The following is a 12,964-nucleotide window of genomic DNA, read 5'->3' as shown; positions in this document are numbered from 1 at the left end:
TTGTAAAGGCATAATACGTTATTGACATAATCAAAATATTGCTATAATCAAAACATGATCAAAATCGAAATAATCAATATATTGCTCTCTTATTTTATCGTTACAAATTTATTATCAAAACAATTTAATAATAAATATGATAATAAACGTTATTTTTAATGTAATTTTTATTTTCAGTCTATAGTATTTATATTAAAAAATGTATATTATTAGATATAGTGATTATTTTTAAGACACTAACTTTTTTTTATTATTATAAACATAAATTTATTTATAATACATCAAATGGTTTTATTTAAGTTAAATATTGCAAATTTTATTATGTTCTTCAATGAATGTTCCATACTGATAAGTTAATCTTCTGTGCTCTTGTCGTTTATTCTTAATTCGTTGATTGTGTTCAGAATCCATATTACTATATTTTAGATTAGTGAAATAATCTATTGGTAATCTAAAAAATTGACATATATTTCTATTCAATTAAATAAACTATATAAATTTAGATCATTAATATTTATTTATGTTTAATCTGTGATAATAAGTATTCTTAATTTTTAATTTTGATATTAATTATACATGTAAATATGAAATTGTATTGGATTTTATATGACAATAAAATTCATTCTTTATCAAATTTAATTATAATATTATAATCTTATAAAGTTTTAATTATAATATTTATTTTTTAATAACAAAATATTGTCAGCATAAATTGTCATTTGCAAAATGAAAATACAGTTGATTATAATATAAGGATTCAAATTTATATATTAATTATATCTTTATATAAATTTTTTTAAAATATATTTTTAGTTTTGTAAAAAATAATCTATAAACATAATATATGGAATAAACAAAAAATTATATAAAGTAATATTTAAAAATTATCATTTATTTAGATTTTGCTACTATATTTATGAATTATTCAATATTTTAAACAAATATTTTATTTTATTTATAATTAAGTGAAATATCAAATCAATGTCCTAAAGTTAACATACAACATTTTAACACTCAAAATTTTAGATACATATAAATGATAATTACGATAGATGATTTTTATTACGATACAAAATGTATAATATAAAAGTATTTAACATGTTTATAGATTTTCAAAATTCATTTAATTAATTACAAAGGATGACTTTCAAATTATATAGAAAACATAAATGAATAATTTCTTTACACTATGCTATTTAAGATATGAAAGCTGAGATGATGCTTATACTTTTACATACAGGTATGAACAACTATAAGCCATAAATAATATGTTTTTATTTGATTTAATTATTACTAAATTACAATGTATTGAAGAAATCAATCATTGATATATATACTATGGTACGATAGAATTACCTTGTATTTTAGAAATATGAAATGTATTTTTAAATTTTAATACATAAAGTTTTGTATTTGAATATATTATCATCATAAATATACAAAAATTTTAATTATAATGTTCAAATATATGTCGAAGAATGTATTTTATTACTAAATATTGTTCATGTATTAAATATATTTTTACAATAATATTTATTATTTATTTTATAAGATTGAAAACTTAAAAAAAAATTCTTAAATAATTTTCATTGTACATGCATATAATTTGTATTTATTTGTATTAAATTTTTATTTTATAAAATAAACGGAATTTTGATAACTAAAAATTTGGTTTCAAGTTGAATTCATTATAGTTCATTATTTAATTGAGTTCATTATAAATATTTCTAATATCTTCTTATAAATATATTTATAAATGTAGTAATTTCTCGAACATATAATTATTTCGACAAATTATATAAAGAAGTTACTAATGAGCACAAATGTAAATAAAGCAGAGTATAAAATTATTTTTTGGACTACTATATTGTCAAGAAAATTATAATTAGTAATGTAAATATAGAACTTGAACAAGATATATATGTTAAATGACAAAAAGATAAAATAAACGAATACACCGATGTACAAGTTAGAAGTTTGTGAAACTATGTTAATATGCATATGCAAAGTTAAATTCCTGTTTATTGTACCATTTAAGAGTTGTATGTATATAAATTTTAGAAGATTAAATAATATAATATTTATTTTATATTTGTTTTATAATACTCATTATAACACACTTCCATATTGTTGTATTGTACAATTATAATGTCAATTATTGAATTTTTTCTTATTATTGAATATTAAATCAATATTATAATAAAATATTAAAGATATTGGATCTGCAATATTTTTAAATTGAATTGGATTTTTTACATCATTCGTATTTATGCAATATTATTCATGTGTATATGTGTGACTTTGAAGGATAGATAATCATCAATATTATAATCATTATATTTTTTAAAATACTGAGACAGATGTACACATTACTGATTAAAAGTAAGATCACAAGACTTCTCGTAATACATTTAGATACCAAATACAAATAATACTAAAAATATTAGGTATTTATCCCGATTGCACTAAAATAAGTTTATAAAGAAATATTTTGAACAAAATAATGAGTTTAAATTAGAAAAAAAAAGAATATTTATGATAGTCAAAAACGTCATTGGTGAGTTTCATGTCCCTCAAAGACATAATCATTAATCATTTGATTTTCAATTTATATAAATACAGAAAAACAAAATATATATACAATTATTGTGAAACTATGTAACTTTAGTTATATGGGAACAATCCAAAACTATACTAAATATATTACATGATTTGTATATCAATAGATTCACAGCAATTTAAAACGAATATGAATCAATACCTAGAGTAATGTTATTCAGAAAACTATAGATATAATGGTTGTTATAAAATAATTAAGTAAATGAAGTTCTAAAAATAAGACCATGAGAATAAACTTTACCTTGTAAACTTGATATGATATGTAATTCATGTAATAGCGGGTGCTAAGTTATTATGAATAGTTTACTAGTACAGGCCAAGTTAATGAAATACGATTTATGGAATAGAAATATTTTTAAATTACTGCATAGATTTGATATATAAAAAATAAAAAATAAAAATATATAAATATAAAAAAATTTCAAGTGAGTACTATTTGATTTATTCATAAAGAAGATCCATTTAAACGAATAGTTAAAACAAATATCTAGAGATTATTGAATTAATTTTTAGTAGAAAAAAATAAAAAAAATTAAAAAATTGTAAATATGCATTTTAAATAATATATAAGCAGAAAAAATGAAAGTACTATTCAATAAAAAAGTAACTTCCGTATTTTGATTTTGTAGAATTTACAGTAAAAAATTATAACTCTATTTTGCTGGCAGTTAATCTTTGCCTGAATTTATATAAATATACTAAAGTCTGTAGTATGAGAATATATAGTAATAAATATTATGTGTAATAATAATGAAATGGAATAAATAAAAAAATGGAAATAATTTAGTGATTTGATTGTTGTTAGAGTTGCTTTATACAATTTAACTTTTTGGTATAAATATACAGATATAATATAAAAATATTGACTAATGTGTATATATGAATAATTGAAAACCTATACAAACTTATATATTAAGATTTAATCGTTGAAGCAATTAAAATATTCAAGTTAATATTATAGAGGAAATTATTCACATATGAATACTTTGAGATTGGAGAAAAAACTATTTATGAAATAAAATATAAGATAAAGAGATGAATGAACTGCTAAATGAAGCTAAACAGGGGCGAATAAGTACGAGAAAGAGAGGATAGAAGATATATGTAATAAAAAAACAAATGTCTATCTTTATGAGTAAATGAATAGAAGATACAATGTGTAAAAGACAACTCTAAATATAATTGTCATTATATAAACATATATTAATCTATTTTATAGCTTACGTTCATGTTTATTCTATAATACTAAATACTATATTAATTTCTTGATTAATATTTTATAAAATAAAAAGGAATTTTCTATAAGTAGTTAATCAGTTACAAACTAATAATGTAGATTTGTGAAAAGTAATGCTAACCAATTAAAATTTTTTTACTTTAAATATACTAATATTTACAATCTACTTGTATAATTTTCTTCCTTTGGAATTTGTGTGGTTGTCCAAATTGGAACGGACGGAATATGATTCTTGTACTGAGCAAATTTGACAGCATCATTAATAGATGGAAACAAAGTCAAGACATCCTGTTTGCTTTCTAATATATTGTACTTTTGTATAATTTCATATACTGGACCTAGAACATTAATTATCAACATTACATTACTTATTGTTATTGCGCATTTAATTTCAAATTCATGTATGCAATGTATAGTAATGTAGGAAGTATATTGCAATTAATATTTGTACATACATGCATGTATATATATTAATGTATATATTTTATTGTAAGTTGTGAATATGTAATAAAATATAATAATCTTTGTAATAATAACTAATGATAATTTATAAGCCTTTAATTAAAATATGAATAAATCCAGTTCATTAAATTATTCATTTACGGTCTTTACTATTTATTATATATATATATTATTGATATTTTTTTTATGTTTTTTCTTATATTTGCTTCATTTACAATTATTATAAGAGTTTGTTCTTGTAAAATGAAGTATAATAATAAATAAATGTCTGTGTTAAAAGTTTCGAGAATCCTTCCCAACTCATTAGACATTGGCAAAACCAAGTCGTTAGGCTTCTGGAAAACCCAGGTCATTAGACATCTGGAAATACTCGTTACACCCAAATAAAAATCTAATGATACAAAATCGCATACATTGTTGTCAAATCTAGCCATAGTGTCGTTTGGATATTAAGGCAAGGACGATTCAATCAGGGCTCCCTCTTAGCGGGAACGCCAAGAGATAGACTACTCTTCCTGAATGAAGATATTGAAGCCAGAGACGCTCTGATTGGAGACGCCAAGATAGGGCCGTCCCTAAGTAGAAACGCCGTGGAGAGCGGAGTACTTTTAAGGGAGAAGACTACAAGTCAGAAAGGTTCTCTTCATGGAGGACGGTGCTCTCTTACAAGAGACCCCGCGGAGGATGAACGGGCACCACCACTGGGTTGTCAAGGATGAAGAAAAACATTCTCAGCAGAGCCACTTAGGAAGAAGGTATATGCAACAACTTCATACTAAATAGAGCTTATATACAGTGCCCCGGGCACTTAGTAGTCGCAAGCCTTCCTCACCCATCTACATTACCAGACAGCTTCGAGGAGACCAGCAGTCAAGTTACTACCATATGGCACTACACGAAGAAGTGTAAACATCCACCACCAAGCTCGCCACGTCAAGAGGATCCGGATATTTACGACCTCCTACCTCTACATGTAGTGCAAGCCAATACCACGTGGCAACCACCACGGAACTACAAAATCTCAAGATTCTTATCATTAAAATGTAGTTTGTAAAATAAAACGCAATAAATAGTACGAAAAGCAGATGTTATCCACACTTTTCTCCCATCAGAAAACTGGTGGACTGGGTCTAATTCTAAACAGTATCCATTAGCGAAAAATTAAATTTAATATGTTAGTTTCATTAATTTCTTGGATTGAAGTAAAATATTTATTTTAAGTCCATTATTTTTCAAGTTATTACGTTGGAATATTGTTTTAAGTATCAAAACTATTATTGATCACCATATTTTATCACTAATATGTATATTAAAATATTTTTTTGTTAATTTAATATAAATTAATTGTTTTATATTAAATCTGAATTCATACAAAAATGCTAGTATTAATACTAGTTTACTATAATTTTTTTTGCTACGATCAATGTAATGTTTTATAGGTTTAATATTATACAACAAAATATAATTAATAGATTAAATTTTATTATTTAAAAGTCAAATTTTTTAATTCATAGTATAGCTATTATTGAATAATTGTTGGTATAGAATAAAATTGTTAGAATACTTTGCATTTATTCTAATTTCCGTAAAACAAGTATAAGAGATAAATTAGAATTTATTAGAATTTTGTATAGAAATATTCAGTAATCATACATTTTTAAAAGCAAAATTCTAGAATGACAATAAATAAAACAAATTGAAATGCGAATTAAAGATTCTGTATTTTTCTAATAAAAATAAAGTGTAATTTTTATACATATGCAAAAGTATCATCGTTTTTTAATTATATCAACTATAGAATCAACTGACTAAAAAATATGAAAATTATTATTTTTAAAATTAATTATTAATATTTTTATATTTTACAACGGACAAATTAAAAATTTTAAATTGTCTTATAATTTTTGTACTTGAATATCTAGACCATTAAAAATATTAAATGAAAATAGAAGAGAATACAACGAAAATTCATTTTTGGTATTATTTATTTGAATGATAAAAAAGTTTTCATTATTTTAGCTGACTTGAAAGACTTAGTCTTTCTCTTTTATCAATATCAATATGAAATGTGACAAGTAGCAGTGGGATTTAAATATAAAAATAAATATCTTAAAGCTAATATTCTTTAAGAAAAGCAAATTATTAATCAATTTCATTGATATTATTACTTATATATATATATATGTGTGTGTGTGTGCGCGCGCGCGTGCATGCGTCAGCCTATTAAAATTGATAGTTTTCAATTATATATTTATAGTAAATATTTATAACGTGTCCATTAAAGTATAAAAAAATATTACTAATATATTAGTTGAAATATTTTTATAAAATAACATAAAAAACATAACATAATTTTAAAAATAAATATTTCTCTTTATGTGTATCATTACAAACTATAATTATAATTTTTTTGTAGATTAAATTATTACCTGAGCATCCAGCGATATATACAAAAACGTCAATTTTTATATAATCATCAACAATTTCATAAAGAGTTTCTACACCAGCTATGTCGATATGTATCAATGAGGAAAAGTCCAAAATTAGAATCTTTAACTATACAAACATATTTTTTAATAAATATTTTTTATGTATAATTTGAGAATATAGAAAATAATTAAAAACAATAAATTTTTAGTTTCACGAAAATTTTTCATAAGATTAATATATTATTTTTAAATTTAATTATATGTATTAAATATTACCATTCAGTAATAAATCATAATCAGTTATTGAGATTTCAAGCATTTATTCAAATTACCCTATTTTAGTTGGATTTATTAAATCTTAATACTTTATAAGTTTACTTTTTAATTAATACTTTTGTTTAATAATATCTTTATACATCATAAGCTATATGCATCATATCTTTAAATAAACCAATCTAATAACAGAAGTGAAAATTTAATTTTGTAAGTTACCTTTTCAGTAGCTACGAATTGATGACTATCATTTATTTTACCTCCTTGATATAATACTTTATATGGTATAACACCAGTAATTTTACTTAAATCTTTTTTAAAATTTTGCCTAGAAACAAAATTCAAACCACCAGCATAGTGAAAAATTTTCAATCCTGGTATTCTTTCAGTCTAAATAAACAAATATAAAAATCATTTTTAATTTATTTTATAAATAATACATTTTTATAAATAAAAATGAGTTTTTGCAATATTTTATGAAATATATAATTATTAATTATATACAAATTTTGTGTACATATCTCTAAGATATTAAAATATGTTTAATCACAAATTTTTTATTCGTAAGAATAATTCAAATACTAATTGTAATAAGAATTTAACCATTGTAAACAGATCCAGCATTATATATATATACGTTACACACACAAAACAAAAATGTAACTGAATGCCTAGTATTTAAAACTTAAACATAATACTATGAAAAAATGTGTTTATATAATTAATAAGCTTCTTAACAGAAAATACTAATATTGAGTTCTTTTTCATTGGCAATGATGCCCCTTAATAACATTAATATTTAAATTTATTTTCAAAACTCTTTTTAATAAAGTATTAAATTATATATGCATACATGCATTCACATATATACATACAACAAACACATAGATGCACTATTAAACATATTCATACATTTGTTCATAAACATATGCATACATATACAGTTAAGTATATTCATGCATACACAGTTAATCATATTATTAAATAAATGCTCAAACTTTCATACAAATATATATATATATATATATAGAATAACACTTGATTAACAAGTAAATTATTAAGTTTTATTACATAAAAGAACACTTTTTACTTTCGATACCTAAAATAAAAAACTCTGTGATTTTGAAATTTATAGGATAAAAAAAAAATATATTTTATATATTATAATATATAATATATAAAATTATATATTATATAATATAATATTATATAATATATAATTATAATATATAATATATAAAATATAAAAAAATATATATATAACTAATTATATACTTTCTGAGATATACGACTGAAATATACAAATATAAATAGAAAATTACAAATTTTAGAAACATACTCCTTTAAATCTTCTAAAATCCAGATAGTATTCGGTACCAGGTAATAATGCTAATCCACATACGTATGGACGGCAGGAAAGAACTAATAAATTTGTTAAACATAAGAGAGCTCCGATCAACAAACCATACTCAATATCGAAAATAATGGCAGTGAGAAAAGTTGCCATCCAAATTGTTGCATCTGTATCAGACAACCTTAGGAATCGAATAAAATCCTTTACTTGCATTAACATACCTTTTAATGCTACCACTATAATACTTGCTAAAACACACTTTTAAAAGACATTTTATATATTTCAAAGTATTTCATTCAATAATTTTGATCACGAAATAAATAAAATTTTACAGCATTATTTATAATTCTTAATTGATGCTCTGCAGTTTTAAATTATAAAAGTAAAATGAAATGTATTTTTTAATTACTTACTATTATTAATAATTATAACGAAAATTTTAAAAAGAAAGTAGTTACTCTTGGCAATGCTTCAAAACATGGTCCAATCCATAACAGGACAAAAAGTAAGATTCCACAGGAAAACAAACTTGCTACTTGTGTTCGACCTCCCACTGTCTGCTGGATTAATGATCTAGAAAGTGAACTACAGAATGGCATGCACGAAAAAAATGAACCTATGAGATTTCCTAGACCCTATAACATAAAAAAGAAATATAACAAAAATATTACACATAGTAAATTTTTCAAATATTATATTCAAAGTATCATAATAAGTTTCATAGATTTTAATAAAGTATACTTATTCTTGTAATAATATATTTACAATAACTATTGTTTAAAAAGAAGAAAAATGTATTATTTTATAAATTTTAATAACGTAAATTGATATAAATGCTGTGTAAATTACAAAATTGCAGAATAACAAAAATTACAATTTCATGTAGTAATTCATTGCATCTATAATTATTATATATACATTATTTTATACAAGTACAACGTTTATTCTTTTATTTAAATTATTTGTAATGCATACATTTTCGTTATTTCATTTGCTCAATTAATACCATAATAGATGTTGTATTTTCAGAAAATATAAATTTTGTTTACAAGTCTGTTTCTGAAAGAAAAGTTTAATATGATAGAACAATCATATTTGATTAAAAGTAATAAGGGCTTAAATCGAGAAATATACAATAAATAATAAGATAGTTAATACACTAAAATTCAAAATATAATAATGTAATAAGTATATGAAGTACTCTCCTATTAAAGTCAACAGATTATTTAATTGTGCAATTAGTAACACACCCGTTAAGATAATAAAAATTACATTTTATAAATTAGGAGAATAAATCATTCTAAAACTTAAAGAAATCTAAGATTTTTATAATAAATCCATCACAGACGAACTTTTGATGCATATGTAATTATTAATATTATAACAATATTTATTAATGATTTATCAAAAAAAAAAAAAAAAAAAATATATATATATATATATATATATGCATACCAGTGCAATTAATTCTTGATTAGAATTGACATCATAATTTAATTTTTGAGCAAATGTAAGAGCCATTGACATTGTAATAGTATATGAAACCATTGTAATCACAAAACTATCTAAAATAATACTTGGTAGTAATTCCATTGGAGGTATTTTTGGTTTGGGAAATCTAAAATTGTTATTATTCTTAATATATTAGATACAAAAGAGAAAATATAAATTGTGCAATGAATCTCACCCAACTGGAATATTTCCAACTGTGATGATATTATAAACATTTTCTAATTTGAAATAAATCGATATAATAGTACCAAATATTATTAAAATCATCTCTATCGGCATAGGGAAAAGGCAACGTTTACTAAGTCGAGGCTACAATAAAAATATTTTTCAATAACTTTTTAAAATTTATAACAAATATATTTCATAGGTATTTTATTACTAATATTGAAACATTTTATTATTAAAAATATAGTCTTAAATATTAAAATTACCAACGACAAATCACAATGTAATAATACTTCTAAAATAAATAAATGATATAGCTTTGTTATTAAAAAGTGAAATGGGTATTTCTTGAAAATTTATTATATTTGATTATTTTGAAAAAAAATAGAATGATGATTTATATTCAATGAAAAAAGTAATTAGCACAAAAATAACAAATAAACAATATTTATAGTCGTATTTTTATAATTTAATTTCAAATAGTTAAATCACTATTTTCAATATTACATTTTAAATTATATTTTTGTTTTGTTTTTTTCTTTCTTGATTTTCTTAAATTTTATTAGATACCGAATGTCTATAAAAGGTTTACTTTTAGTATAAATTTACAAAAAAATTCAAAAACAAATAATGTATCTTATAATATATATATATAATCTTTTAAAACATTTGGATGTATTTGATATTAATAGAAATCAAGAGTATCGTTAAAATTCGTTAATTTTTTTAAAATTTAGTTTCTTTTTTCTAAAATATTTTTTTTATTTAACGAATATACGAGGGAATGTTTTGTTTTTGTAATTAAATAGCTATATTTTATAAGAATAATATGAAATTAAAACAAAAATGACTTCAATAAATTTTAAGTATAAATCATTTAAAAATTAATGGAATAAAATATTAGAAAAATATAAATAAATTTAACCAATATACTATTTTCTTTTTAATGTTTATGTACTTAACTTTATAAATTAAAAAAAAATATTTTATTATATATTGTAAATACCTATATTAAATATATTATTTCAATTTATACTTACCTTTAAAACTTTATTATTAAATATGATAATTGTAATTGTTACGCCAGAAATAATCATAGCAATAATATTGACATTATCAATATTCGTGAATATATCATAATAAATCTAAAAAAATAATATAAAAATGAATTTTATTATTTGATATTAATATTTTTTAAATCGTATTTGAAATGTATGTGTATAATATTTAAATAATACTGTGTTTAATCATAAATTTTCTTAAAAATATTACTGAGCTTTAGGAATGAAATATCTAACTATCGATAGGATAGGCTCTGTAGCTCTGTAGCTTTGGATATAGTAGCGGATCCTACTACTACAATTAGCAGAAATTCGTGTAGAGGAAAAAGTGTGAGTATGTGTAGCTAGATAAGTTAAAGTAAATATGTTCACACATATATTCTCATTAAAATATGATACTGAATTATTATCAAAGTTGGATTTTTTCAAGAAAATGGCAAAAAATTTAAATCATATACAAATTTATCTGTAATGATTTCTACAATAACAGGATACTTGTGCGATAAAGATGCTTTATATATGAAAATAAATGCAAAATCTTATATCTTTCGTTAGTTTTCGGTCTTTTGACTTTAATAAAAATAAAAGTAATACAAATACTATCAGTTGCTTAGTTCATACTTGTTAATATATATCTCCATTACTTTTCACTTATCTTATTCTAGATAAACATAAATATTTCATGTTTTCATATTACATTCATAGTAGAATAATTTAAGACCATTGAACACTAAATTATCAACACCGATTAATAAATATTTAGTTTAGTTACAATCAATTATTTAAAATATAATGATTATACATAAGCAAATCAATACCTTTATCAATAAGTTATATTATTTCAAATTGAATATTAATCGTATGTATGATGCATTAAGCTAGCGAAAAGTATTGTTTATCATAATCCTGAAATTAATTCTCTTGATTTATCCTGTAAAAAACATATCATAGTTTGTGCACGATACTCTATTATTATATTATATATTATAAACAACATTATACACATTATAAAATTATAAATATTATAAACAAAATTTTAGCTGATAAATCATAACAATAGATTAGCATATATAAGCTTAATGTAAATATTACTGACTGTATTGTGGGTAACTTAATGAATTTTAAATTAATGCTGAACACTAATGTGAATAAAATTAATATCTATAGTAGCTTAGGTATTTATAGCTAAAAATTTGTAATGATTTAAAAAAAGAAGTAAAAAGTTTTGCTTTAATGCAATTTTAAATAATTTAAATATATAAAGATATTATAAATTTCATACGTTGAATAAAGATTTATTTACATACTACATATTTTATTGAACAATTGATGATTATCAATAATCAGTTACTGAGTAAGATATGATGTAGCCTGAATTTTTTTAGGTAACAAAAAAACTGATTAATATTTTAATGGTTTTAGTTATTTTAAATATCTTACATATTACAAATATATAAATATGTATATATTATATTTCTATGTATGTACAGATGTATGTATATATCTATTAATTTATATATATATATATATATATAATATGTATTAACTTACAAGAAGAACTTTGAAGACACCACTACGCTTACATAATTTAAGTCCAAATAGATCCTTTATTTGAGATGTTAGTACGTGAACTGCAGCAGCCGTAGTAAAACCACTAATGAGAGCCTCCGATAAAAGTGAAGATATGATACCTAAGCGTAAGAAGTACATTGCCAACTGTTAACAGAAAATATTTTTTGCGTCATTTAAAAGAGGATATGTGAAAAGTTTTCGAATCCATATATATTTTTAATTAGTTTATTTTTCATGCATTTATATTTAACCTTTCAATTTATAATTAGAATGTTAAAAA

At 21.6% G+C, this 12,964-nt stretch overlaps 1 protein-coding gene across 1 annotated transcript in view; it reads right to left on the bottom strand.

Annotated features, from left to right (window-relative positions):
• Positions 1-300: 300 nt before the first annotated feature.
• Positions 301-12,964, bottom strand: part of LOC105365917 (solute carrier family 26 member 10) — a 28,341-nt gene continuing 15,677 nt past the window's right edge. The window contains exons 6-15 of the mRNA XM_011504207.1: positions 12,664-12,828; positions 11,092-11,196; positions 10,062-10,195; positions 9,830-9,992; positions 8,833-9,009; positions 8,360-8,632; positions 7,240-7,410; positions 6,748-6,874; positions 4,017-4,194; positions 301-451 (exon numbers count right to left, since the gene is read on the bottom strand). Of these exons, the coding sequence (XP_011502509.1) occupies positions 301-451; positions 4,017-4,194; positions 6,748-6,874; positions 7,240-7,410; positions 8,360-8,632; positions 8,833-9,009; positions 9,830-9,992; positions 10,062-10,195; positions 11,092-11,196; positions 12,664-12,828 (1,644 nt within the window). The remainder of the gene's footprint in view (positions 452-4,016; positions 4,195-6,747; positions 6,875-7,239; positions 7,411-8,359; positions 8,633-8,832; positions 9,010-9,829; positions 9,993-10,061; positions 10,196-11,091; positions 11,197-12,663; positions 12,829-12,964) is intronic.

This window comes from Ceratosolen solmsi, unplaced genomic scaffold, assembly GCF_000503995.2.
Source record: "Ceratosolen solmsi marchali unplaced genomic scaffold, CerSol_1.0 scaffold19, whole genome shotgun sequence".
In the NCBI taxonomy this organism is placed as follows: Eukaryota; Metazoa; Arthropoda; class Insecta; order Hymenoptera; family Agaonidae; genus Ceratosolen; species Ceratosolen solmsi.
This window is presented reverse-complemented; position numbering and strand designations above follow the sequence as displayed.